General features: G+C 63.9%; 2 protein-coding genes across 11 annotated transcripts; both read left to right on the forward strand.

Annotated features, from left to right (window-relative positions):
- Positions 1-3,940: 3,940 nt before the first annotated feature.
- On the forward strand, positions 3,941-17,746 carry TPM2 (tropomyosin 2). Of its 9 annotated transcripts, none has more exons than XM_075488276.1 (9): positions 3,941-4,180; positions 5,002-5,127; positions 11,529-11,662; positions 12,711-12,828; positions 12,965-13,035; positions 13,814-13,889; positions 14,021-14,083; positions 14,409-14,478; positions 14,813-15,657. In XM_075488276.1, the coding sequence occupies exons 1-9, from the start codon at positions 4,067-4,069 to the stop codon at positions 14,893-14,895; spliced, it is 855 nt and encodes a 284-aa protein (XP_075344391.1). In that variant the 5' UTR covers positions 3,941-4,066; the 3' UTR covers positions 14,896-15,657. The 9 variants fall into 9 exon arrangements, with proteins under 9 accessions (XP_075344391.1, XP_075344392.1, XP_075344388.1 ...); XM_075488277.1 differs by lacking the exon at positions 14,813-15,657 and adding an exon at positions 17,442-17,746 and having other exon boundaries at positions 3,947-4,180; XM_075488273.1 differs by lacking the exon at positions 13,814-13,889 and adding an exon at positions 13,283-13,358 and having other exon boundaries at positions 3,948-4,180.
- Positions 17,747-20,742: 2,996 nt separating this feature from the next.
- On the forward strand, positions 20,743-27,014 carry LOC142421965 (gamma-secretase subunit Aph-1b-like). 2 transcript variants are annotated; one of them, XM_075527245.1, is made up of 7 exons: positions 20,743-20,980; positions 22,952-23,122; positions 24,615-24,688; positions 24,918-24,980; positions 25,335-25,462; positions 25,703-25,826; positions 26,068-27,014. In XM_075527245.1, the coding sequence occupies exons 1-7, from the start codon at positions 20,868-20,870 to the stop codon at positions 26,103-26,105; spliced, it is 711 nt and encodes a 236-aa protein (XP_075383360.1). In that variant the 5' UTR covers positions 20,743-20,867; the 3' UTR covers positions 26,106-27,014. The 2 variants fall into 2 exon arrangements, with proteins under 2 accessions (XP_075383360.1, XP_075383359.1); XM_075527244.1 differs by having other exon boundaries at positions 20,744-20,980; positions 24,858-24,980.
- The last annotated feature ends 242 nt before the right edge of the window (positions 27,015-27,256 follow it).

Raw genomic sequence — 27,256 nt, forward strand, 5'->3', positions numbered from 1 at the left:
GCCTGGGTATCAACGGGACCCCCCAGGAGAAAGGGGGGGCTGGTGGGCAGGGGGGCCATGGGCGCCTGCCCTCCCAGCAGAGGAGGGGGGAGTGTAGCACGGGTGCTTATCCAGCATGGAAAATATTTGAGGCACGTCCAGCCCCAGGCACCCGGCGGGCCGGACCCCCGCTGCCAGCCATGTGCCGGCCCTCGCAGGTGCTGCCGGAGGGCCACCGCCGCGGGAGGGGGCCTTGGGGATTTTGTTGCTGGGGGATTTGGGCTTCAGGGACGGGGAGGGGGCTAGCCAGGCTCCTGGCCCCATTCCTGCTGCCAGCCGAAAATATCCCTGGGTAGGGTGCTACAGGGGTGCAGGTGGGGGACCCCCCTGGTCCCTGGTGGCCCACCGGTGGGGAAGTGGCAGCGCTTGGCATCCTGTGGGTCCAGGAATGTGGCCAGAGCTTTCCCGGCTGCCGGCGCTGAGCTCACGCCCCGAAATAGCCCCCCAGGGCCGACCTGCGCGGGCAGCAGCTGCCCCGAGCGTGTCCCCACCTGTTCCCACCCTGTCACTCAGCAGGGGTTCGGGGGGCCCGAGCGGTGGCAGGGCGGGCAGGGATGCTGCGAGGTGGAGCAGGGACGCGGGCAGGCTGGCACGTCTTGCTGCGTGAGCGTGAGCTAGAAGCATCACGAGTGGCCAGGGCAGCATCCCGCAGCGTCCCGGCCGGAGACCCCTGTCCCCTTGCGGGCACGTCCCCGGGGATGCGGAGGGGCTGTGGCCCCTGGGACGCTCACCCCTGGCTGGGCTCCAGGGTGGATTTGCGGCTCTTGCAGGCATCCCAGTCCTCCCAGCTGTCCCCTGACAATCTGCGCTGGCCTGACCTGGCCCCAGGCTCTCACCCAGGTACCGGCCGGGCACGGGGCCCCTCTGAGCGGCCAGCAAGGACAGTGAGCGGGCACGGTGTGGCAGCAGCCCTGGCATCATCCCAGCGTCCCAGGGCCAAGGGAGATCCAGCACCCCCAGCACAGGGTTGCAAGCGCACCCCCCTGCTGTGTCCTCCGAGCTGGTACAGGTGAGGGGAGGTGGCACAGACACCAGAAGGGGGACATGGGGCTGGCAGCTCCCTGGATCTCCCCTGCTGGAGTGAGGGGTTATTTTGGCAGGGAGGTTTGGGTGAGCACACGCAGGGGCTTGGGCCACAGACGCTGCAGTCACAAGGTGTCAGCACCTCCATGGGGACCCAAATCCAGCCGAGCTGGAGGCAAGCAGGGAAGCCGCAGCCTGACTTCTTGGGGAGCCTAGGGACAGGGGGACAGGCTGCAGCACAGGTTGCACTTGGGAAGTTCCCATTGAACAAGCAGCAGGACAAGCCTTTCCTCAGGAGGGTGATCGGACCCCGGAGCAGGGCACGGACGAGGGTCCCCACCCTTGGAGACCTTAGCCCGAGGTGGGGCTGGGCATGGGGCAGCAACGGGAGGGATGCGCACCCACACCCCTCTGCATCCCCTTGTCCCAGAGGTCGCCCCAGAGGATGGCCTTGAAGGCAGACTCGTGGGTCCGGGCACCTGGATGGCTCCAGCTGTGCTGGTCAGACATGGCCGTGATGGCTGGAGCAAAGGGGAGTGCGCAGCAAGGGAAAAGTGCATCCTTTGGGGGGACATCGGAGGTGTGAAGCCCCGCCTGGCTGCAGGGCAACTGCCTGGCTGCTCGCACCATGCTCATCATCATCCTTCCCCCATCTGCCAAGCCCATGAAGTTGCTCCGGGCCGAAGCACCTTGTAGAAAACCATCCATCCGCACCCGGGAACAACAGGAGACAGATATTCACCCTCCCCTCAGAAGCGGCGTGCTGGCAGTTACTGACTCTCCTTGTCCAAATATGTGCCTAATTCGTCAGTATTAATAGCTGCTCTCCAGAGTCCAGCAGCAGCTCTTCTGCTGCCTTCCCCACGGCATCAGCCGCCCCTCGGTCCTCGGCTGCTCCCGTCCCTCCTACACCCCCCGCAACCTGGGGCTGAGGGCTCCTAGAAAGCCACTTTCTCCGGGTCTCAAAAAGTTTTTGCTTCTCTCTGCTTGGAGCACTGGTGCCAAAAAACTGTGGCAGGCAAGGGCTGGATGCAGCCCCGGGGTGATGGGCTGGGGGAGCCTGCCTACCCCTCCTGCTCCTGTCCCATCCCAGCCTCCCCACATGCCACACCACACGGCTCCCGTGGCCCCTCCGCCGGCTCCTTCCAGCCCGCCCCAGCCCGGAGCCCACCCTGCAGCTGGGAATGCGCCAGAAGCATTTACGAGCGTTATTAAAGCGCGGGTTATTTTTGGAGGAGCCGGGATCTGAAGGGTTTGCATTTTTTTGCCTGTGGAATACAGTTTATTTAGAGCAGAAAGACGGAGAGGGGCGGCGGGCTGCCCGCGCACCCTGTGTCGCCCTGAAAGGCCACCCTGTGGGCTGTGCACGTGCTGGGTGTCCCCGTGGGTGCTGGGGACAGTAGCACCAGGGTGCAAGGCAGCAGGGAGGTGGGTGCCAGGGAGCGCGCACGGAGCTGGGGCCCTCCTGCCCCACTGTGGCACAGGAGCTGGATGGGGACGTCAGGGGCTCCGCTTGCTTCTCTCCCGGGGGATTTCCCCCATCTGGGCAGTGCCAACCCACGGTGTCCCCAAGTGTAATCACAGCCTGAGAGTGTCTCCAAGACTTCAGTGCCAGCAAGAAGGGTCCTTCAGGCCCCCGGGGTGCGGTGACAGGGCATGGAATGTGCCTAGGGCAGTGCCAGCTGTGCCATGTCCTCTAGCGCAGGGACGGCTCTGCCTGGAGCCGAGGCAGGTCTCGGGCCCTGGGGGTGAACGGCTGGTGGTGTCCCTGGGGCACAGTAACAGCACACTGCCAGCCCATGCAGTGCCCAAGCGCAGGGCCAGGCACGGTGTGTTCCCCACAGTGGGGACAAGCCACAGGGGTCGCCCCCAGCCCAGCACCACTGGGGAAGTGCCACTAGAAATGCCCCTACTGCAGTGCTCCGGGGTGTCCCTAGCACAGTGCCACCGGGGTGTCCCTAATGCAGTGCCCTGCCATGTCCCTAGCACAGTGCCCCCACGATACCCCTAGTACATTGGCCCAGGGTGTCCCTTGCCCGGTGCCACTGGGGTGTCCCCAATCCAGTGCCCTGGGGTACACCTAGCACAGGGCCACTGGGGTGTCCCTCACCCAGTGCCACCAGGGTATCCCTAATGCAGTGCCACTGGGGTGTCCTTAGTACAGTGCCACTGGGGTACCCCTACTGATGTGCCTCGGGGTGTCCTTCTCACAGTGCCCTGGGGTGTCCCCCACACAATGCTGTCCCTCGCCTGGTGCCACCAGGGTACCGCTAGTGCTATGCCCTGCAGTGTCCCTCTCACAGTGCCCCTGGGGTACCCCTACTGCAGTGCCCTGGGGTGTCCCTCACCTGGTGCCACCGGGGTACCCCTCGAGCAGTGCCCTGGGGTGTCCCCCACACAATGCTGTCCCTTGCCTGGTGCCACCAGGGTACCACTAGTGCTATGCCCTGCAGTGTCCCTCTCACAGTGCCCCTGGGGTACCCCTACCGCAGTGCCCCGGGGTGTCCCTAACCTGGTGCCACCGGCGTACCCCTCGAGCAGTGCCCTGGGGTGTCCCTCACCCAGTGCTATGGGGGTACCCCTACTGCAGTGCCCCGGGGTGTCCCTCACCCAGTGCCCCCGGGGTACCCCTCGAGCAGTGCCCTGGGGTGTCCCTCACCCAGTGCTATGGGGGTACCCCTACTGCAGTGCCCCGGGGTGTCCCTCGCCCGGTGCCCCCGTGGGTGCCTGGCGCCGGGGCCGCGGCGGTGCCCGCCGGGGGTGCCGCCCCCCCGTCCCGCTCGGTGCGGCGGCCGGTGGCGAGCCTGTCCCTAAAAGGTGCTGCCGGGTGGCGGGGGAGGTGCCGGGGAGGCCCTTGCCCGGCGCGGCCCCTCCCCGGCTCTTAGGCGGCGCGGCGGGCCGGGGGGCGCAGTGCCGGTGCTCCCGCCGCCCCCGGTGCTCCCGCCGCCCCCGGTGCTCCGCGCCCCGCCGCTGCCCCGCGCCCCGCCGCCGCCCCGCCGCCACCATGGAGGCCATCAAGAAGAAGATGCAGATGCTGAAACTGGACAAGGAGAACGCCATCGACCGCGCCGAGCAGGCGGAGGCCGACAAGAAGCAGGCGGAGGACCGCTGCAAGCAGGTGGGTGTCCCACGGACTCCCCCGGCACTGCCCGGGGACCCCCGTCTCGAGCTCCGGGGACCCCGTCCTGCCGGGTGTGCAGCCTGGGGACCCTCCGCCCTGGGGGTGCCTAGCCCCGGGGACCTCCCCATGCTGGGTGTCCAGCCTGTGGACCCTTGTCCTAGGGGTGTCCTGCCCTGGGGACCTTGTCCTGCTGGGTGTCCAACTTGCGGATCCCAGCTCTAGGGGTGTCCAGCCCTCGAGACCTCACCCCACTGGGTCCCCATCCCCAGGGACCTCACGCTGCTGCGTGCCCATCCCTGGGGCCTCACCCCGCTGGGTGCCTGTCCCGGGGGACCTCACCCCGCTGTGTTGCCTGTCCCCAGGGACCAGCATTACAGCCTGTGGCCCCTGACCACTCATGTTGGTCCCCTCAAACATGCCTTATCTTGGTGGGACACCCCAGTGCCACCTCCCTACCCCTCTGCCAGGGAGACCCTTGGGGACAGCCAACTCCCACCACAGCCACACAGAGATGGGGACCTTCTTGGTGCGCCCCGGAGCTGTGTTCCCCAGTCGGGACCTCTCCAGTCCCCTACACAGGGAGGGAGCCCACCACTCCCTTACCCCCACCGGGCTCAGGGATGCTGGGGGCTGCTCTGGCCCTGGGGACCAAGGGCTCCCCGAGGACACGTGGCCCCAAAGTTGACAGAGGGAGTGTGTCCGTGTGCTCCTGCTGTGCCCCCAGCCTGGGTGTCCCCAGGAGGAGGCCCTGGCTGTCCCCTCCCAGCCTTGTGGGCACTGCCATCCTCCCTGACCCCCGTGCTCCGTCCCTTCCCCAGCTGGAGGAGGAACAGCAGGGGCTGCAGAAGAAGCTGAAGGGCACGGAGGATGAGGTGGAGAAGTACTCTGAGTCCGTCAAGGAGGCCCAGGAGAAGCTGGAGCAGGCGGAGAAGAAAGCTACAGACGTACGTAGGCGCGCCAGCAACCGGACTTCGGGGGGGTGAAGGAAGAGGGGGGGCCTTATATGGAAAGCGTCCGTGGGGAAGACTGTCAGGATCCCATTCCTGCGACGCTGACACTGAACCAGGCTGAGATGCAGGGCAGGGACCGGACGGATCCTGCTCGGGGTGCAGGGGCCAGGCCAGCTGCGGCGGGCACCGCTCGGGCGACCTGCCTGGAGCTTTGTGGGCAGCCACCTGCCTGGATCCCCAAAGCTGTTGGGGACGAGTGTCCCGAGCTGCGTCACTGGTCCCCAGGCACGCGCCTCCACAATGCTTGTAGGAAAATCTCTGTGGCGCTTGCTAAAACGCGGCAGGAAAACGAAAAAGAGTAGAGAAATGGAAAAAGGTCTTGCCTGCGGCCAGCTGCCGAGTGCTGGCTGCAAGGAAGGATGCTCCAGGTGTGTGTGGGGGACTCAGTCATTTTGGGGTCCAATGTGCCGCCCTGTGCCCTAGGAAGGGCAAGGCCAGGAAGAGTTTTATTTAGTGCTGTGACTGATGTTTCTCCTGGGAAATGGATCCTGCCGGGGAGATGTTAGGAAGGTGTTGAAATTGGCTTGTGCCCGGCCAGGATGAAGGGTGGAACAGCTGTGTGCGGCCACGGAGCTGCTCAGGAACAGGGTATAACGACCTGCGGTGCCACACAGGGTATTTGACACCCTATAAATATATCCTCCTTTTGATAGCCAGTCCTTCTTTGATGAAAACCAACCCTGGAAACTGGAGGAGAATCTAAAGGGGAGCCGGCTGGAGCATGGCCAGCAGGGCATGGCTGGCTTTTTAGGATTGAGAACAAAAAATTCAATCCCAGCTGGTTTATGGAGCTAAATGGGGGAGATGTGTCAAACCTCCAAGGTGGCCGCCAAGGACAGGGGTGAGCAGACAAGGACGAGCAGCAGCACCACAAGTCCCTGGGGCGGCCCGGAGCCCCCAGGGAGCGGCTGGGGGGCTCCCCAGCGTTGTTTGCTGACCCTACGGACCTGCCCCAGTTTAGTTAGATACTAAAGCAAGCAGCTAAAACATTGAAAATCCTCTGGAAGGGCACATTTATCCTGGTGTGGGGCAGGCACGTCAAGCTGGGTAGGGTGGCTGCCATGTGTAGCGGGCTCCGTACTGGTCTGACTGGAGCCATGCTGGTGTGGGACAGGGAAAACTCAGTGTGGGGTCTGGCTGAGCGTGGACAGGACGTCCCCAGTGTGGGGCTCAGAGGAAGGAGCAAATGGTGGCACTGGGCAGACGTCAGCCATGGGGTGCAGTGCCGTTTGCTGCTGGCAGCAGGCTGTGCAATGCCGTCCTGAGCAGGGAGGGTGTGTGTCCCCGCTCTTGGCCCACAGCAGCTCGGCCACTCTGCGGGCTTTGGCACAGAGAATCCAGTCCCAGCAGGTTCGGAGGACGGGGGCCTCCGACCCCTCCAGGGAAGGGCTGGAGGGGGAGGCATGGTGGAGGAGCAGTGTCAGGGAGGGCAGGCTGGCTGCGGCGGACAGGGCTGGGACCCCATCACCAGCGCAGCTGCACCGGGTCCATGCCGAAGCCTGGACAGGCTGCGCCGTGTGCGGGACTCTGGGAATCACCAGGTCCCCGCGCCAGGGACCTGAACATGCTGACAGCGCTAAGTGCCAGGGCCGGTGTCACCTCCTCCCCGGGGCGAGGCGCAGCGTAGCTCCCGGCTCCAGTGAAGGAAGCGCAGGGTAGACCCCCAGAGCCCACCCGCCCTCCTCCCCAGGGACCCCCGTGCCCCCCTTGGCTGCCGGGACAGCATGTGCCTGTGAGCACGGAGCGTGCCTCGCCGGGTCAGGGCCCATCACAGCCATCCAGGCAGGCTCTTGCTCTCAGCAAAACCGGCAACAAATGCCCTAAAAGACTAAACCTCCCCCTGCTCTGGCACTGCCCTGCCTCGGGCACTGGGTGGCAGTGCACGAAGCCCTCGGGGACTGCACGGAGGGGTCCAAAGCGACCCCCTGGGCACTCGGAGGGGAGTCAGATGGTGGCAGAGACCGGGGAGCGCCTGGCCCCTGGTCGGCAGCTCCACGTCGCTGGCGGCCCCTTCCCAGCAGCCCTGCGAGGCCACCGTGGCCCCACCACCTCTTGTCCCCGGGAGGGACAGCCCACGGTGCCCAGGGCAGGATGCGGGCGGGGGCTGCTGGGCACGGTGCAGCCGGGACGGCGGGTTTGGCCAGGGCAGCCTCCCCCTCCAGCCCCCCGCATCCCCAGCTGGTGGCCTGTCCCCGGCCACCCCAGCGGGGCCCAGGGAAACTCCGCCGTTCCCAGGCCATGATCCCGAAAGCTTCACCCAAGTTCCCGCCCCGGTTGCTCTCCCCGGCCGAGACTTTGCTCTTATTTGGCGATTCCCCGAGCCGGTGGGAGGGAACGGGGCTCTGCTGGGAAGTGACTGCATCCCTGGGTGGGGCCAGAGCAGGAGGCACCCAGCCTGGCCACCACGGGACCGGGATGGCTGTCTCCCCAACCTGCCCCCCAACTTGCCCCCCACCTGCCTGCAGCCAGCTCGCCCATGCCCCATTGCTGCCGGGGATCCCCATTTCTGCTCCGGGCCCGTGCGCTGGCTTGGGAGCCCTCTTGGCACCCAGGCGTCGGCTGGGAGCAGGGCAGGGCCGGCTGGGACCAAGGCCAAGCCCGAGGCCGCGTGCTCCCAGGGGACCCGCCGCGCCGCCTCTTCCTCCGCCACTTGGCAGGGGGACGTGGGGTGCAGGGCTCTGCTGGCAGTGTGTCCGGGTCCCCCCCAGGACCCCTGGCCCCAGAGCCGAGGGCAGCCAGCAGGGTCAGCCTGGGAACTGGCGTCCCTGGAAGCAGGTGTGATGTGCAGCCAGGGCTGCCTGGGAGCTGTCAGAGCTCCTTAAGCGAGGATTGAGTGCCACCAGCGCCGGCCGGCCCCTCCTTACGGATCAGGGCATGTGCCTTGGCCAGGATGCAGAGCCGAGAGCTAGGGACTGGTCTCCCCCATAGGGCAGAGCCCCCAGGGCAGCTGGGAGGTGCAGGGGGCTCCATGGGCCCCGTCGGTCTCTGTGGGGCTGCCGGCCAGGTCATCACTTGGGGGAGTGGATGCCAAGGGGCTGAGCGAGATGGCTGCTGGGGACCTGGCTGTGCCCTGGGGCTCCAGCCTGAGGTACCCTGGGAGGGTGCCCAGGACGAGGCTCTGCCCCACCTGCCCCATGCCTCTCATTGACTACCTATGGCCCCTATGGGGCAAAAGTCCACGACCCCCCTCAGCTCTGCAGCAGGGGGTGTGGGGGGCTGAGCCTGGGGAGCACCTGTGGGTACACTGCTCCCGTGCCCGTGGGGCTTCACGGGGGCCAGGCTCTGGCACTCCCAGACTCCCTGGCCCCTTTTCCCCTGGGGAAATAGACTCCCCCGCCTCCTCTCCATCGCTCTGGGGCATTTTGGTTGGACTGTGCACCCCTGCCTGGGGGGCACCATGCACCCTGCCTAGGGAGGGGACAGTGTGCCCTGCCCTGGGGAGGGGAGGGGGGGCTGTGTCCCGTATCCTGGGGGGGCACCATGCCCCCTGCCCGGGGTGGGGGTCAGTGTGCCCTGCCCAGAAGCCACTGCGTGTCTTGCCTTGGGGGGACAGCGACAGTGACCCCTGCCTGGGGGAGGATCATGCGTCCTGCTCAGGGGGGCACCTATCTGGGGGGGGACGGGACTGTCCCCTGCCGGGGGTGAGCACCGTGCACCCTGCCCGGGGGTCTGTGTGCGCCGCCCGGGGGAGCGGCGGCCCAGGTCGGCCGGTGGCGGCAGGAGGAGGAGGAGGAGGAGGAGGAGCAGGAAGGGATGGAGGCAGGGCGGGCGGCGGGAGCGGCCGCTGCCTGAGCGCTTCCTGCCCGAGCCGGGCGGATCCCACAAAGGGCTCGGCGGCGCGGCCTCCCCGCCGGCAGCCCCCCGCCATGGCCGGCATCAGCTCCATCGACGCCGTCAAGAAGAAGATCCAGAGCCTGCAGCAGGTGGCCGACGAGGCGGAGGAGCGCGCCGAGCACCTGCAGCGGGAGGCCGATGCCGAGCGGCAGGCCCGGGAGCGGGTAAGGGCCGCCGGGGCGGGGGGGGGGGGGGGGCCGCGGCGCGGCGCCCCGGCAGCTCCCCGGGATGCCCCATCGGCTCCCGCCCCGCCGCCGGCATCCTTCCCCGCGGGCTGGCCCCGGCCACCCCCCAGCCCCCCGTCCCGGTTAGCCGGGCTGGCTGCCCCGGGGGCGGAGTGCCGGGGGGTCCCGGGGGAGCTGGAGGGAGCTGCCGTCCCGGTGCCGGGGCAGCTGGCGAGAGCCGCCGGGGGCAGGGGGCTCCGGGCAGCGTCCGTGCCTCCGGGCTGCCTCGTCCAGCTGCTTCCTCCACGGGTCTTGCGAGGGATGCTCCGTGCGGCGGGGCTCCCCAGGGCTTCCCCGGCTGGCGGGGCACCGGGGAGCAGTCAGCGGCCAGCTCTGCCTTGGCTCTGCTGGGGGTCGGGCAGACCCTGGGAAAGGGTCCCCTCCCTCGGAGGCCGGCGGCGTGCACAGCTAAAAATCCCACGCCCAGGCTCTTGTCTGGCTTCCAGCGGCCTCTGCGGTCCGGGCCGCAGCGGTTGCAGAGCCTTCAGCTCCCCAGCGTGTCCCTTCGCCGGGACGAGCCACCCCTCTGCGCTGCCACAGGCCAAAATTTCCACTCTGGCAGCGGGACGGCATTTCCAAGCTGCAGCCTGTTCCTGGTTGGGCTTTTTTTATTGTTGTTGGGACTGGCTTTTTTTCTTTCTTTTTCCTATGCCCACTCCTTTAACATCCTCACCGTATCAGGAGCGGCAGAGCTGGGTGCGGTACCCGGGTTGTTGTCACTTGGGCTGTGTGCGGAGGAAATGGCCCCTTCCTGCAGCCGCAGATCGGGTTCCCCGGTCATTTGGCGCTTCTGGAGAGCTCATGTTCCCAAGTGTCCATCCAGGCAGCTCTGACCCACTTTGGGGGTGATTCGCTGGGACAAAAGCTCCCACCGGGGTGAGGCAGACGCCGCAGGCAGAGCATCGCCCCGCGGGGACCAGCCCCACCTCCCCGTTGGGCAGTGTGGCTGGGGACGAGCTCTCAGTGAGCCCGGAAAAAGGGTGTTCACGGGTCGGAGGCGGCTGTTGTGCCAGCTGTGGGGCTGGCCGCCCTCCCGGCATGCCACCGGGCTGCACCGCTCAGAGAGGTGCCGGCTGCGCCCGTCCCCACCCTGCCAGCTCACCATGGGGACCGCGGGTCCTCAGCGGGCCCACGCAGGGTGACAGCCCCTCGCTGCTCCCATGGTCCCCCTGCTTGGCCAACGTCCCCCGGGGCTGGCCAGGGCTGGAGCACGAGGCCAGACGGGGCTGGGCACTGCAGCCGGCCGGGCCTGCTCCAGCCTGTGAATAAGCAGGAGACATTATCCCCTGAGCTGGTGCGTGCCTCCCTGCGTCCTGGTGCACGGGGCTGCTCCCCGCGGGGAGGTCTCATCGCCGCCCGTCCCTTTGCACTCGGGGTTTGTCTTCCCCGCAGCCCCCCCGGCGGGGAGCGGGGCCGGGAGCTGCTGAGGCAGCGTTTCCCGGCGGTGGTGATGGAGCAGGAGGCCTTTACCAAATGGAAAGAGCGCGAGGCCAGGCGTCAAGGGGCTGGCGGGGGGCCAGGGCCACCGTCGCTGGCTGGCCCCAGCTCCCGGCCCCGCGCGCGGGGAGCCTGGGAAAGCGGGGGGCCCCGGTCCCGAGGGCCCCGGCGGCTGCAGCTTGGCCGGGCGCCAGCCCGCCGAGGGCGACTCGCTCCATTGCCCCGGCACTGGGCTGTACATCATCTGGGGCGGGCGGCCGTGCTCAGCTCCAGGCTGCCCCATGGCGCAGGGCCGGGGGGGTTCCCGCAGGAGAGGCTCCCGGCTTGCTCCGCCGCCTCCGTAAACAGGAAATCCACAAGCAGCTCCGATCTCCTTTTCGGGAGCGAAGCTGCACAGGGCATTCCTCCCCCTTTACTCACTGCTCTGCAAACCCCAAATACCATCCCCGTGACGGCACGGCTGCTCCGGCCACCCTACCCCGGCGATCATGCCTCGTTCCTCTCCGGGGCTGGAGCTGGAGGTGCGAGGACGTGGTGGAGGGGCTGCACGTGCCGGGCTCTGGTTGCGTGGCCAGGAGGATCCAGTGTCAAACAGGGTGCCGGGAAGGGAGAAAAACCTGTTGTCCCTGTAGAAAGGTGAGGGGATGCGTGGTCAGGCATCCCATTCCAGCGAGCGCTGCCTTGTTGCACGGTGCCAAGGGGTGTTCTGGATAGCGAATGCAGAAGTAAACACTGAAAATGCTTTTTATGTATATATATATGTATATATATATATACACACACACACATATATATATATATATGAGACATGGGGTGACCAAGGGGTTTCTGCTCCCCCAGGCTGAGGCTGAAGTAGCTTCTCTGAACCGCCGTATCCAGCTGGTGGAGGAGGAGCTGGACCGAGCCCAGGAGCGCCTGGCCACCGCCCTGCAGAAGCTGGAGGAGGCCGAGAAGGCGGCTGATGAGAGCGAGAGGTGTGATGGGAAGGGACAGTGGGGGTGGTATTGGGTCACCATTGATTGCAGGCAGCCACCCTGGTTTTGCAGTGGGGTCCCTCTGAAGTGACCTTACGGGGTTTGCGTTGGTTTTCCTGCAGACCCCGAAGGGAGAGAGCAAAGCCATAATGCAGAGATGTCCCCCACATGCAAGCATTCTTAAAAAGTCTTTGAAATCTCCAGGGCACCCATAAAATAATGAAAAATTTGATCTGGTGTTTATACAAATACCAGGCTGTAACCAAAGCCAGAGGGTGCTTGGAGCCTCGTTTCTACCCCAGAGTAGCCTCCTACGCTCAAGGGCCCAGGAGGGGACACCTGTGTCTGGGGTCCAAGGTCAGCTTTTGAGAACAAACCAGCCTCATTCAAAAAAACAGTCCTGCAAAGGGTGTTGCCCCATCCTTGTGGCAAGCAGGTTTCCCAGGCAGGAGCCGTGCAGTCAAGGGCACTCAGGTTGTTCAGGAGTGCCCAGACATGTCACAGCATTACTGACAGTTGCGTGAGCTCTTCCTTCCATTGGCAAAGACCAGTTTGAGCAACAGCATCTGAGCGAGAGGAGAAGAGTCTCCAGGAGTCCCTGCCACAGGCGTTTGGTAACCCCCTGCTTGTGAACATCACCCCTGAATGGGAAAAGGCTTTGCTACGGGATGTTTTTCTAGCATTTCGTAAAGGTTGCTGGCCTGTCAGGCTGCTTTTGTGGATGTTGCAGCTGTCTCATCCTGGGCTGCACACCCCTTCCCCCTCAAATGATGGGTTCAGGACCTGCCTGGTTGAGAGGCACCGTAGCCACATCTCCTCGCTCTGGAACATGGCCCTGGGGCCAGCTCCGCTGCTTTAATTGTGCGCAGCAGCATCCTTGGGGTACCGCTGGTGTGACCCTACTGCGTGGGGTGGCCACCGAGTGCCAGCTTCCCCGGGCAAAGTCCAATGTCTCTGGAGCTGGCGGATGGGTACAGTGAGCAGGCAGGAGGTGCAGGTGCCACCTCAACCCACGGCAGTAACATCTTCTGGCTTGGGCTTTCCTCAGAGGCATGAAGGTCATCGAAAACAGGGCCATGAAGGATGAGGAGAAGATGGAGCTCCAGGAGATGCAGCTGAAGGAGGCGAAGCACATAGCCGAGGAGGCTGACCGCAAATACGAGGAGGTGCGTGCCCACACCCACATGCCCACTTCCCCCAGTCCTGAACCTCTGGCAGCAGCCGGGGCCACCTCCTCGCAGCCCTGTGCCCCCAGCCGGGGCAAGCGTGGGGCCAACACGTGCCTCTTGCTGCTGTCGACAGGTCGCCCGCAAGCTGGTCGTCCTTGAGGGCGAGCTGGAGCGCTCGGAGGAGAGGGCAGAGGTGGCGGAGAGGTGAGCGGGGCCCCGGTGGGCAGTGCGCGGGGGTCCCACGCAGCCCTTGCCCCAAGTCCCTAGCAGCCGTGGGGACACAGATGTCTGTGTGGGGACGGGAATGTCCCTCCCTGGGAGCGGCAGGGTCTGCCATCGGGGTGGTCCCTGGGCTCACAGGCTGGGGGCAGGGGGATGCCGGCCCGCCGGGAGCTCATCCTTGACCCTCTTCTCTGCTGTCCTCCCCCGGGGTGCCCCTCTTCCACCCCAGCCGAGTGAGACAGTTGGAAGAAGAGCTGCGGACCATGGACCAGACTCTCAAATCCCTCATTGCCTCAGAAGAAGAGGTACTGGGGCAGGGGCGCGGGGCGACGCGCAGCAGCCCCCCTCTCTCTGTCGCTGTCTCTCGAACCGTGCGAGCCACCTCTCTCCTCTCTGCACCGCTGCCTCCGCCACCGACCTCCCCTTGCCTCCCGCTCTGGCGGGTGCAGGCTGGGCACGCTCCTCCATCCCTCCGTGCCTGCTCTCCTTCTCGGTGGGGCTGGCAAGAGCCTGGCGGGCGGTGATGCACGGGGAGTCCGTGTGTGAGGAGGCACGAGGAACGGATGAACGGATGCATCCCGGCAGCTCCCGCTCGCAGCGGTTCTGCTCCTTCTCCACCTGCACTGAGTTTTCTCCTCTCTCAACTTGTTCTCTCTCTTTTTCCTCCTTCCCTGTGCCCGCTCTTTCTGCTTCCCCCCTCTCTCCTCCACCCGCCCCTCGGCTCTGCTCCCCCTCCTGGCGGCCCCTGCTTGGGATGTAGTAAATGTGGTGACCTAGAGGAGGAGCTGAAAATTGTCACCAACAACTTGAAGTCCCTGGAGGCCCAGGCTGACAAGGTAGGACCCGGCGGGGCTGCTGGGGCTGGGCAGAGTGCGTGGGGTCTGGGGGTGCTGGGGTCTCCTGCTGGGGTGAAGGATGGCTGGAGGTGTCCCATGGGGCTCACAGGCACCCGTCTCTGTCTCTGCAGTATTCCACCAAGGAGGACAAGTATGAGGAGGAAATCAAGCTTCTAGGGGAAAAACTGAAGGAGGTAAGGGGTGTGAGGCCAGCACTGCGTCGGTGCAGGCATGCATTTGCCATCCTCTGTGGGTTTTGACCCCATTATGCCCATATCCTCTCACCCTTCCCAAAACTGCAGCCCTGCAGTGTGGCAGGTGCCTGGGTTTGGGATGCCCCCTGCCTGCTTTGGTTGAGGGTGTGGGGGTCCACGAGGCCCTTGTCCCTTGCCTTTCCCAGGGGAGGGCTCATGGGGGGTGGTACGGGAGATGCAGATGGGGCAGGTTTGGGGTGCAGCGCAGCCTGCACCGTCCCCATCGTGTCCCGCCGCTCACCCTCTCCCCTCCCCGCTTCCGCAGGCTGAGACCCGAGCGGAGTTTGCAGAGAGGTCTGTGGCAAAGCTGGAGAAAACCATCGATGATCTAGAAGGTAAAATGTCCCCACCGGCCCCGTGTCCTTCTTTCCCAGGGAGCACTTGCCAGGACGTGCCCCTGGTGGGGCCGGACAGGGCTTGGCCGGGGTGAGGGGGTGGGCAGGGGTCCTGGGAGGGGGGAGGCTGGATGCCGTGGTGTCTGGTGCGGGAGCGCAGAGCTGCTGCGGTCTGGGCTCTGCCCTCGGGTGGGGAATAGGGCCACATCCACGCTGCCTGTGCCCGCATGCTCCCGCCGCCCTCGGCCCCCCGCTCACAGCCACTCTCTCTCTCTCCCCCTCCTGCCCCCCGCCTTGCTCCACCACCTGCCTCCCGCCTGCCCCCCGCCTGCAGACGAAGTGTATGCGCAGAAGATGAAGTACAAAGCCATTAGCGAGGAGCTGGACAATGCACTTAACGACATCACCTCCCTCTGAGCACCCCGCCGGGCACCAGCACTGAACCCCCACCTGCCTTTCCCTTCCCCAGCTCGGCCGCTTGCCTGCCCGGCCGTCCCACCGCTCTCCCTGCCTGTTCTGTCCTCCTCTGTCCTTCCTAGGCTATGCCTGTGCATCGGCTCCTCCGGGACAGGAGCTGGTTCGGAGTGTTCCTGCAATACCCCTCTTTGTGGGAGATGAGGTGTAGGTGCTTAGGGATGTTTAGCAGGGCAGGGGAGCAGCCCCTGGAACCCCCGCGCGCTGGGCAGACAGTGCCCGCAGTGCCTGTGCGGTTGCAGGTCCGTGCCCCAGCGTTGCCCAGTGGGGAACAGAGCTGCACCCAGGAGGAGCCCTTCGCTCCAGCAGCTCCCTCCTTGGCTCCCCAGCACCACAAGCACCAGGGACCCCACAGCTCCTGGGCTGGGGGGGCCACCTGTCCCCCACATCCCTCCCAGCAAAGCCCCCCGCTGCTGCTTGCTGGGCCCAGGGTGGAGAGGACCTGCACAGGGGAAGCGGCACCTCCACCACCAAAGCTCAGGCCCGGGGGATGGAGGGTTGGGTCCGGCTGTGCAGGCAGCCCTTTCCCAGGCAGGCAGGCAGGCAGGCAGGCAGGCAGCCCCCAGACCCCTGGCTCCTCCCCTGCCCCTGCCACCCTTCTGTCCTTTGCACATGTCTCTTCAGTTTGCATTTCATGACTTTTCTTTTATGTTCTGTCCCTCTGGGTTACTGAGTTGGTCTCAATAAAGCATTTTCTTTCCTTGGTTTCTCCTTTGTTTTCTTCATGCTGCTCTGTCCCTCATCTCCTGCCTGTCTCACACGGGTGCTGGCAGCCGGGCGGTAGGAGGTGGTTGCAGGCAGCTCACAGCCGCGGGACCCCCGGGACGGCCGCGGCTGAGCCCCGAGCGGCTCCCGCGCTGCCAGGCTGAGCGGGACGGGGCCCTTTGTGCCTCGGCCCGGGGGGATGACCCCCACCACCCCCCTGGCTCTCGTACACAGCTTTCCTCATCTCGTGCCATCTTCTCCATGACTCCTTTGGCCTGAAATAGCAGGGTTAGACCTGCTCCTGTCCATTCCTCGTCCCCACTCCCAGCCCTTGCCTGCGAGCAGCAGCCTCAGCCCTGGAAGCTCTCCTGCATCACCCTCCCTCAGTGAAGGGGCTGACCTTACCCTTCAGCAATGATCCCTAAACGGGTCCCTGATCATCCTCCTCCTCCTCCTTCCTCATAGTCCTGCCCCACCACCCAGTTCCCAATTTGATGGACACACAGCCCCGTCCCTGCCCCGGGACCGGCCCAGGTCATCCCCGCTGCTGGCTGGGCGACTGCAGGATTTCCAGCGAGGGCTTTGGGGAACGCTGTCTCTTTTCACTAACTCACCTTTCTCTCTCTCTTCCCTCTGCTGCGCGGACGTCTCCGTTTTCTCTAGAGCGCTCCCGGCAGGAGGCCGAGAAAAACCGAGTTCTCACTAACGAGCTGCGGGTCATCCTTACCGAACTTAACAACTGAGCTGCCCAGAGTTCCCGGCCCCAGCGCAGCCTCCCTGCCCCGTTTCGGCCAGGCTGGCTTGGGGCTGGGAGCCCCTGCCCGCTCACCACCGGGGTTAGAGGGGGGTGTGAAGCCTTGCCTTATCCCCTCAGGGGTAACCGCCCTGCTTTGGGGGGGACAGGGAGACCCTCTGGAGCTGATTAGTTTTTCTTGGGAGAGGAATGAGGGGTTTTGTGATGTCCTGGGACACCCGTGCGGTGATGGCTGTCCCCTGGCATCAGCCTGGCCCTGCCGGGGAGGGATGCAGTGGTTTGTATTGCTGCCTTCCTCCCCTTGTCCCAGGAGTCAGCGGCCAGCCTCTTCGTCCTCACTCTGGTCACCCCAAACTGTGCAGGGAGGATCCCCTCGGAGTGGGGTACCTGCACAGGCTGCTGGGAGGGCTGGGATAGGAGCTGCGGACAGGGAAGAGCCCAGCAGGGAGTGCTGGGAGATGCAGCTGGGTGGGCAGAGCTTTTGTCCCATCCCTGTCTGTAGAGGGAAGAAGGATGCCGTTTGGAAGTGAGTGCCGGAGGAGGCTGCCTCGGCAGCAGACTGCCTGGCAGAGCTTCTCCCTGCAGCCTCGTTAGCTCTGCTCCTTCTCTCTCTGCTGTCCTCCCTGCCCGCCTTCCCGGGCTGCTGTTTCACTCTTCTTCACAGAGCACTGCTGGGTCACGCAGCAGGCACTGGCTCTCCTCTTTTGCTGGCCAAGGGTTTGTGCATGTGCCCGCAGCCGTTGCTGGAAATGCTGAAGAGTGGGGACCGCCTGCCCCCAGTGACTGGCCTGGCTGGCCTGGCCATCCCAGCAGGTCCTGGAGCGGCTGGGCTCATCTCTGCCAGCGGTGGGGCTGCTCGCGTGGACTCTGCTCCACAGGGACACCCCGCTCGGCTGGAAGCTGGTGCCGTACTGAAACGTCTGTCTGTGTGCGTGTGTCTGTGCTTGGTGTGGTGTGCGTGGGTCCGGCTTCACCTGGGTACACTTGGGCTGTGTCTGTGCGTGTGGCTGGGTGTCCCTTGTATTCACAGAGAGTCTGGCCAGTGCCAAAGAGGAGAACGTGGGCATCCACCAGGTCCTGGACCAGACCTTGTTGGAGCTGAACAACCTCTGAGCTGCCCTGGGGAGCCCCTGTCCCTCTTCCCTACCCCACACGTGCACCCCACTGGCACGCTCAGGACGTCATCAGCTGAACTGCGTCTTGGCCAAATCCACACATCCATTGAGAAGGGAAGCCCTGCAGCCTTACACCATGGCTCGGGGGCGTCTTGTCTGTGCACAGCCTGACTGGCTCTGTCCTGTCTTCATGTCCAAATATTAAAGCAGTTTGACAAGATGGATGGCTGCGCCTGGTCCTTGTGGGTGGATGCAGGCTCTGGGAGGCGTGGTGGGGGTCACCCTGCCCAGTTTGTGCAAGGAGGCTCTGCAGGGGCTTGGGTCGAGGGTGGGTATGGCCGGCATAAGGATGTCCCCTGCAGCCATGGGGGGCTGGGAGGAATAACACAGGCGGTTTGGGCTGCGTTCCCTCATCTCCGTCGCTTCCTTAGGATGCACAGGAAACCTCCACGGCTCAAGCTGAGTCCAAACCGACCATCCTCTTCAAGTGCACAGTGATAGACATATGTCACTGGAATGTCCCGTTCCACAGCGAGCATGTTACCTGCTTGGGGAAGCTACAAGGTCTTTGACCTCCCCATGCATGCACACATTATTCATTCTCAGGGTCTTCTCCAGGTCTGTGGTTAGCTGCTTACCCCACGTACTAGTTGCATTTTCTATTACCAGTCACTGAATGCCTGCCTGAGGGACAGCTGTATAAACTAGCAAATATTAATGCAGTAGGCAACCACTTCCCAAAGCATTCAGGAAGTTTGTTCCTGGCTTGCTGTATTTTCTCCAACACAAAGAGAAGAGCAGCAGGATGCGCCTCATCGCTGTGACCAAAACAGGCTGGATTCCCTGCGGATGCCCAAAGCCATGATCTAGTCCTGGCCTCTGCTTTGGGCTCCTCCGCGATGCGCACCGAGCCCTGTTGTCCCACGCTACCCAGCGGATATCCCTCTAAAAGCACAGCCTCATGCTGCCAGGAAACATAATTCATGCTGACCCCTTGCTGAGCCGGGCCATTGCCCCAGCGAGCGGCTGGCAGGGATAGCTTTCGTTATCTGCTCAGGAAAAGAGGGTGGTGAGATTGCATCTCTTTCCTGCCCAGGTGCTGCTGGCTTCCTGCCCTCCCCCTGGCCCGGCACCTCTGGTTTGTGGCTCCGAGACCTTCTCCTAGAGAGAAAAGGGCTCCCCTTGCATGGGGTGCTCATTTTCTGGTTGTTCTCCCAGGGTGCAAGACCCACCGTGAGCTGCAGCCTCCCGCCCTGGATGTGCTGGAGGGAAAGCGGCTGTCCTGGCCCACCGAGCTGCCCCACCAAGGGCTGGAGCTCCTCCTTGGGTCCGCCTTGCTTTTCCGCAGCGCGCCAGCTGAGCCATTCCATTGTTTGGTCAAAGCACCTTCCAGGCAGGGGCTTGTCTGGCTGCAAAAGGAACGAGAGTGTAAAACCACCTCTTCTCCGGGAGCCTGTACCCTGCACTGCAAACAAGCCTGTCCTGCGTTCCTATCAGGGTGCGTCCCCAGCGCCCAGCCTCTGGGCGCCCTTTGCCTTCCTGCTGGGACAAAGAGCACTTTCACACCCAGTGTTTTCCCCATTAGCTGCTGCTGCTTCCTGGTTTGGACCAGTCCGTTTGACTTAACCGTTTACACTCTGCTGCAAGGGCCTTTTTTTTCCTCTGAACTTTCTGTGGTCTGGCAGTGAGATCCTTGCTGCTGTTCCCGGGTGATGCTCTGCCCCAAGGACACGAGCCTATCTTTCATGGTTCAGCAAAGCTTTGCATCTTCTCCATCCTCCCACTCATCTCCTTCTCCCACGGCCCTGCAGAAGGACACAGGCTGGGGGGAAGCTCTGGGAGGCCAGGGCACTGTGGAGCTGCTGGGAGGGTAGCTCGACCTGGAGGCACATCTCCCCAGATGCGTCACTCAGACACTCACTGAGGACCACAGTGCCTGTCCCCTCCTCCTTCCCTCCCTCCCCCTGCACCTCTCCCGCTGAATTTCAACCTTTGGATTTGTTTATCTTGGCCTGACAGACTGAGGTTCTTCCCGAAGAGCTTTCAGCCCTGATGTGGGCTGCCATCCCATTGATAAACCACCACATTAACCTCTGGCAGCCTCTCACCTCTGCTCTCTTCTTCTGTTTTCTCACTGCTCTGGTGCCTCATCTCATCTCCGAATCCTTCCTGTTCAATACCCTGGAACTACGCGCTGGAGGGGAAGGACCACACAAAGAGTATAATGGAGACATTTTGATGAGACATGTTGAGCCGCGCAGAGCCGAACACAGACCACTGCCACCCCCCAGTCCCTCCCTGCATTTAAAGCCCGAGACATTTGGGTGAGGGTGGGAAGAACCATGTTGCCAAGCTGTCTGGGTTTTGCAGGGCTCTGGATGATTTTGGAACAGGTCAGGCTGCCTAATGCCAAGTGCTGCACAAAGCTCTGAGTCTCTAAATCGATATTACCGATTTGTCAGTCCCAGCAGAGGACAAGGCAGCTGGAGGAAAACGTGGACGGCCATAACCACACGGCGCTGTCTCATTTCTGTAGGAGTTATGTGCGCCCGTAACTGCAGCGCTCGGTACCACACCCCACATCGGGGCTGTGCTGCCCGAGCTGCGAGTGTGGAGCGCGCAGCGCAGGAGGAGCGTGCGGCCCCTGCCCCACACGCTTGGGGGCTGCAGGGGGTCTGGGAGCAGCGCCAGAGGCCCCCTGCAGCAAGGCAGGCCTATGGCGGGGTGACAGGCAGGTAGGGACCCTTGGGGACAGCCAGCACACCTCACCCAAGCCCTGGCACCCTTGGCTGGCCCAGGTTCTGGCGGGCAGCGCAGCGTCCCCTTCACTGGGTGGCCCCTGTGAGGGCACCGGTGACAGAGCCGAGCCCCCCTGGGCGCAGGCCGTGCCCTTCCATGACAGCACCGGGTTCCAGCCCCTGCCGGCTGCGTCCCCCCGGTGCGGGCCGCACCCACCCGTGACAGGGCCAAGTTACCCCCGGTGACAGGCTGCACCCTCCCACCGCCCGGTGCTGGCTGTGCCCCGTCACAGGAGCGGGTCCTCCCAGTGCCGGGCCCGAGCCCCGGGGCACAGGCCGCGCCCCGCCATGACAGGCCCCGCTCCCCCCCCGCTGACAGACCCCAGCCCCGCCGCCGGCCCCAGCCCCGCCCCGCCCCGCCTCAGACCCCGCCCCCGGCCCCGCCCCAGCGCGCCACTTCCGCCGGCGACGGCGGCGCGTGCAGGCGGCGCGTGACGTCAGGCGGCCCCGGAAGGGCGGGGGAGGGGCAGGGGCCGCGGGGCCGGTGCGGTCCGGTCCGGTCCGAGCCGCCGGGTCCCGTCCCCGGTCCCGCGTCCCGCCGCCATGACGCTCGCCGTCTTCTTCGGGTGCACCTTCATCGCCTTCGGGCCGGCGCTCGGCCTCTTCCTCTTCACCATCGCCCGCGACCCGCTGCGCATCATCATCCTCATCGCCGGGTCAGTCCCGCACCCGCACCGGCACCGGCACCGGCAGGGGCACCGGTGCCACCGTGGGTACTGGTGTGGGCGGGCAGCGGGTACTGGTACTGGTATCGGTACTGGTGTGGCGCCAATGCCGGTGCTGGTACCAGTATGGGTGTGCTGGGGCGCTGGTATCGGTGCCAGTACTGGTACCAGTATGGGTGTGCTGAAGCGCTGGTATCAGTGCCAGTACTGGTACCAGTATGGGTGTGCTGGGGCGCTGGTATCGGTGCCAGTACTGGTACCAGTATGGGTGTGCTGAAGTGCTGGTATCGGTGCCAGTACTGGTACCAATATGGGTGTGCTGGGGCGCTGGTATCGGTGCCAGTACTGGTACCAGTATGGGTGTGCTGGGGTGCTGGTACCAGTGCCGGTACTGGTACCAGTATGGGTGTGATGTGGTGCTGGTACCAGTTTCAGTACTGGTACCAGTATGGGTGTGCTGGGGCGCTGGTACCAGTGCCAGTACTGGTACCAGTATGGGTATGATGTGGTGCTGGTATCGGTGCCAGTACTGGTACCAGTATGGGTGTGATGTGGTGCTGGTACCGGTTTCAGTACTGGTACCAGTATGGGTGTGCTGGGGCACTGGTATCGGTGCCAGTACTGGTACCAGTATGGGTGTGCTGGGGCGCTGGTATCGGTGCCAGTACTGGTACCAGTATGGGTGTGCTGGGGCGCTGGTATCGGTGCCAGTACTGGTACCAGTATGGGTGTGCTGGGGCGCTGGTATCGGTGCCAGTACTGGTACCAGTATGGGTGTGATGTGGTGCTGGTACCAGTTTCAGTACTGGTACCAGTATGGGTGTGCTGGCGTGCTGGTATCGGTGCCAGTACTGGTACCAGTATGGGTGTGCTGGGGCGCTGGTATCGGTGCCAGTACTGGTACCAGTATGGGTGTGATGTGGTGCTGGTATCAGTGCCAGTACTGGTACCAGTATGGGTGTGCTGGGGCACTGGTATTGGTGCCAGTACTGGTACCAGTATGGGCGTGACAGGGGCGCTGGTGCCAGTATGGGTGTGACAGGGGCAGTAGTACCAGTTTCAGTACTGGTACCGATATGGGCGTGACAGGGGCGCTGGTACCAGTATGGGTGTGACAGGGATGTGACTGGTACTGGCAGAGGCACAATGAGGGGACCAGTACTGGTGCCGTTGTGGGTACCACAGGCGGTCCGGTACCAGTACTCATACTGGTGCTGTTGCTTGCATGACAGGGGCACCAATATTGTTTCTGTTACTGGTACCATGGTGGGCATGTTAGGGACACCAGTACTCATACTGGTGATTGTGGTCATGACAGGAGAACCAGTACTGGTGCTCATACCCTTGTGAGTGTGACAGGGGCACCAGTATCCATACTTGTACTGGTACCATTGTGGGCATGACAGGAGCACCAGTACTGGTACTCATACTGGTGCCATTCTTTGCACAACAGGGGCACCAGTAGTGGTATTGTACTGGTACCATTGTCGTCACCGCATGGCGTGGGCATGATGGGGAGGACACTGGTATCAGTAATGGCATGGGATGGAGGTATCAGGGTCGGCAGTGGTACTGGTGCGTGCGTGCAGCAGGGGCACTGGCACCTGTACCGCTGTGGGACCAGTAGGGTACGGTACTGGAACTGGTACCGGTATGGGTATGAGCCTGGAGCTGGTACTGGTGTGGGCACAATGGGGGCACTGGTGCCAGTTCTGGTTACCAGCAGAGGAGGAGTGCAGGCACAGCAGCGGTACCAGTATGGGCACCACCTGCCCAGCACTGGTACCAGAACGGCGCTGGTACTGGTGGGAGAGTGGGCAAGGCCGGGGCACAGCTGCCAGTGCCAATACCAACGCAGAGGGGTGCAGGTGTAGTGCCGAGGGGCACGGGCACGGCACCGGTACCGGCACAGCACCGGTACCGGCACAGCACCGGTGCCAGCAGGCGCTCTCTCTCTTGCAGGGCTTTCTTCTGGCTGGTGTCGCTGCTGCTCTCCTCCCTCGTCTGGTTTATCGCGGTTAAAGCCAGCGACCCCCGGGATGAGCAGTTGCAGAAGGGGCTCTTGATATTTGGGGTGATGTTCTCTGTGCTGCTGCAGGAGGCCTTCCGCTTCCTCTACTACAAGCTCCTCAGGTAAGGGCATCTCCCACCCTGCTGGGTGGTCCTCCCGTCCTCCCAGCCGTGGAGGGTGCCAGATTTCAGGTGGGAGCTCCTGGGCTAGGAGGGATGCCGAGTGTGACACCAAGCCACCTCGGTCCTCGCTGGGAGCGGTACCTGTGTCGGTATGTTGACCTCGAGTGGGTCTCAGGTGGTGGAGCAGAGCAGCCCTAAGGTCTGGAGGAGCCAGGGCTGAGGTGGCTGGTAGCGTCTCCCTGAATTCGGGACAGGTAGGCTGTGGGTTTGGGCTGCTGCAGGATGTGTCACGTTCTGTCTGCCCTGGTGACTAGCACCAGCAGGGCTTCTGCAGCCTGGGGGGATGCCAGGCACCGGGAAATGCCCGCTTTGCTGAATGGGGGACAGAGGAGGGTTAGGGATCTGCCCTTGCCTCCTGGCAAGTCCTGTTCCTTTCTTAGGGATGGGTTTGTGTGAGCAGGGACAGCCTGAAGGTGATTTTGGGGCTCTGTGGGGTGGCACATCGCCGCTGGCCCCCTGGTTGGTGCCTTGGCCAGCCCAGGGCAAAGTCTCGGCAAATCCTGCGCTTCTCCCAGCCTCCCTGGTGCCGCCAGCCCGGAGTGCAGGGGCTTGTGCTGCCTGCTGGGTGAGCACATGCTGCACCCTGTCCTGCCTTCAGACAGACGGACGGATGGATGCTGCGCTGGGCAGGCAGATGAGGGGAGGTGACGCTGGGGTCGGCATCCCTCATAGCCCCCAGCCTTCCCGGCTGGCTGGGCGCTGGCGAGGGGCTGGGGGAAGTCCAGGGGAGGCTGGGTATGCGGGCTCGCACTGCTCCCTGCGGCAGGGTGCTGCCGGAGGCAGGCAGGCAGATGGTAGCAGAGCTCCGCAGAGCAGCCTCTAACACAAACCACTGCGTTTCATTTGCCCTGCGGATCTCCGGTTGCAAGCGCTGCTGTCCTCCCCGGGCTGAGGAGCTGTTTGGCGTCCTCCTCACCTGCTGCACCTCTAGCTGATAAAAATTATGAAGCCAACCTCTCCTAGTTTCCCTCCCCAAAGAGTTTTCTAGCTTTTTGTGCTCTTCCCTGCACCCCCCCCATTTTTTTTTCAACATCTAAGAGTATAAATGCAGACATCAGGTACACCCTTCCGGCATGCGCCTCCTACGCCTGCACTGGGGCTCCTTTCCATGCAGCGGTGCTGCTTGCTTTGCACCCAATGTCCCGCTCGCCCCAGCCCTGCTCTACGAGGCTGGCTGACACTCACATTCCTCTGTGGAAAATCTTTCTATGTGGCTTCACATGGTTTTCACATGTGTGGTTTGTCTGGTGGTTCAGGGCGGTCACGCGGATGCTCTCCATAGTGGGTATTGCAGCTCAGTGATGGGGAGGTTACCAGGAGGGTGGGATGGTGCAGAGTGAGCCTCCATGCCCGTCTGCTCCATCCTGGTGCTGCACCATGCCTCAGGAGGTGGCCAGGCTGTGCCGGGCTCCAGCATGCTCTCACCCCACAGGAAGGCCATCGAGGGGCTGGTGGCCCTCAGCGAGGACGGCTGCTCCCCCATTTCCATCCAGCAAATGGCATATGGTGAGTGCTGTGCAGAGCGGGGCATTCCGACCGTGGGGCCAGGGGCGAGCCCAGGCAGGGCTGGGCATGGTGCTGGGGGAAAGGGAGCTTTCTCACGTCTGAGCTGGCTGGGAAGTGCCTGGGGTGGCCCTGGGAGGCTCAGGGCCTGAAGGTGTCCCTGTTCCGGCAGTGGCTGGCGTGGGCTTTGGGCTCATGAGCGGTGCCTTCTCCATGATCAATCTCCTGGCAGACGCGTTAGGGCCAGGCACCGTGGGCATCCACGGGGACTCGCAGCTCTACTTCCTGACCTCAGGTGAGTGACCGGCACCCTTCGCTCACATCTCTGCCCCACCACAGAGGTGGCAGACCCGGAGGGGCTGGAGTCTTCCCTCCGTGCTGTCCCCTCCATGCTGCACCCTCTACCCATCTGAGCCCCTTACAGTCCCCTGTCACATCTCTCTGTGCCAAACCATTCTTTCTGTCCCCGTGACCCTCCCTGCTCCTCTCCCCCATCCCTCGCACACTCAGGGTCTGCCCCAGCACCTCCCAGTCCAGCCCAGCAGTGCCCCTACTTCCCTTTCCCAGCTCCTCTCGATCCATCCCCAAGCCTGCAGGCCAGGTCAGGGAGGGTGGTTCCATGGTGACGCTCCTCTGCACCTCCCTGCAGCTTTTATGACCATGGTGCTGATTTTCCTTCACACCTTCTGGGGGATCCTCTTCTTTCACGGCTGTGAGCATCGGCGCTGGTGGGAGATCGTGGCGGTCGTTGTCATGCACCTTGCTGTTTCGGGGTCGGTGAGTAGCTGGGAGCAGAGCTCTGCGCTGGGACCTATATTTGTGGATGGCTGTGGTGCGTGCTGGTCCCCATGCTGGGGGGGGAACAGCCTTTGGTGCTAGTGAAGCAGCTGGGTTTGGGGGACTTGCAGCTGGTGTCCCCTGTCCCGCTCCGCTCGTCGAGGTGGTGACACTGCCACCCAGCCCGTCCCTATCCTGTCCTGCCTGCTCACCCCTCTCCTCTCCCGCCTCTCTCCCCAGACGTTTTGCAATCCCCTGTACGTGGGCAGCCTGGTGCCCTCCTACCTGCTGATGGCCGCTGCTGCTGCCTGGGCTTACGTACTCTCGGGGGGATCTGCCCAGAACCTGCGGCGCTTCCTGCTCTGTAAGTCCTGCTCCATAAAGGGGATGGGGGACCCTGTGGGTCCCTCTGGGTACTAGGACCGGTGCTGGGTTGGGGAGAGGGTGTCCCTAGGGCTGCAACAAGGGCATCATCCCCTTGGCTGCCAGACTGGAGGAGAAGCCGGGTTTTGGGGCTGTGGTCGGGTTGTTGCCTCTCCTGGGGGGAAGTGGATGGGGTAAGGAGTCTGGTGAAAACTGACCCCTTCTCCTCTTTGCTCCTGCAGGTCTACGGAGCGGACCCAGCCCCCAGCCGGGATCCTGAGGCCCCGTGGGATATTCCTGTCCCCAGCCACCCCTGCCCTCCCCTCCACCCTGGCGGCAAGAGCGGCCGTCACCTTCTCTGCAATATCTTTTCTCCTGGACTGGGGGACCCTGGCCACTCCCGGCAGGGCAGGCGCTGGGGTCTGGCTGTGGCAGCCAGCCAGCCGGCGTGGCTGGGGCTGGCTCACTCCGATGCCCCTTTGGGAGCCCCTGGAGAACAGCCCAGTTTTGGGGGACCTGGCTTTACTGGCCCCACCATGAGCAGAGCCCCAGTTAGCCTGCCTGGGAAGGATGCTACCTTGGACTGCCGGAGGTCTGAGCCCAAAGAAACCTATCGCTTCTCCCCCTGCTGCAGAAGATGTACCGTCCCCCATGCCGGGGGGTGGGGGCGGCCGCATCGCCTCCTCACCACAGGGTGGAGGAAGTGGCTTTTGCAAAGCACTGCTGTGCTCTGGGTCAGGGCTGACTGCTGTGGTGCTACTTTCTCTGCCTCTTTGCCCAGCCTCGCTGCCCTGGAGCCGTGGCCCCAGCCCTGAGCTGCGGTAGCTGCAGTCAGCTGGTATCCTGGTGCAGGAAGAACGGTGCTGGGGGACCCGAGGAGACTGACAGCACCCAGGATGGGAGGAGGATGGGGAAAAGACAGTACCCGAAGGGCCCAGCAGACATGGAGGATGGTAGAGGGCTCAGGAGGAGATGCAACCCTGCAGCTGGTGCCAGTACAGCTTGGGAAGGGGGTTCAAGGGGCCATTCCAGTGGATCATTGCCCTCTCCTGCGCTTGGAGGGGGATCTTCAGGTGGGCAGCAGCCCTGATGCTGTACCACAGGGCTGGGAGGGAGAAACTGCCATTGGGCTCAGGAGGCAGTTTTATCCACAGTGGGCTTTTATACTAATAAAAAGAAGTACCACAGACAAGCAGGGCTGTGTGCAGTCAGCGGTGCTGCCCTTGTGGGGAGGGTGCAGGGACCCTGCAGCAGTGGTGGCAGTGGCTTGTGCTGGTGTGACTGGCAGGGGTGGGTCTGGCAGTTGCAGACCCCAGTTGCCTGGAGGTCTTGCTCCAGCTCTGTCCATCCTAACAGGGGCTGGGCTCTAGTTTTACTGCTTTGGGGTGGAGGCTTCTGAGAGCTGGAGACCTGCAGGTTCCTCCCCTCTCC

The sequence above is a fragment of the Mycteria americana genome, chromosome Z (assembly GCF_035582795.1).
Source record: "Mycteria americana isolate JAX WOST 10 ecotype Jacksonville Zoo and Gardens chromosome Z, USCA_MyAme_1.0, whole genome shotgun sequence".
NCBI classification, from domain to species: domain Eukaryota; kingdom Metazoa; phylum Chordata; class Aves; order Ciconiiformes; family Ciconiidae; genus Mycteria; species Mycteria americana.

Excerpts from the sequence above, each read along its gene's own strand:
- TPM2 (XM_075488276.1), top strand. The coding sequence starts at position 4,067 with ATGGAGGCCATCAAGAAGAAGATGCAGATGCTGAAACTGGACAAGGAG. Across the intron at positions 12,829-12,964 it reads CTGACCGCAAATACGAGGAG|GTCGCCCGCAAGCTGGTCGT; the intron begins GTGCGTGCCCAC and ends TGCTGTCGACAG. Across the intron at positions 13,036-13,813 it reads AGGGCAGAGGTGGCGGAGAG|TAAATGTGGTGACCTAGAGG; the intron begins GTGAGCGGGGCC and ends CTTGGGATGTAG.
- LOC142421965 (XM_075527244.1), top strand. The coding sequence starts at position 20,868 with ATGACGCTCGCCGTCTTCTTCGGGTGCACCTTCATCGCCTTCGGGCCG. Across the intron at positions 23,123-24,614 it reads CTCTACTACAAGCTCCTCAG|GAAGGCCATCGAGGGGCTGG; the intron begins GTAAGGGCATCT and ends CTCACCCCACAG. Across the intron at positions 25,827-26,067 it reads CCTGCGGCGCTTCCTGCTCT|GTCTACGGAGCGGACCCAGC; the intron begins GTAAGTCCTGCT and ends TTGCTCCTGCAG.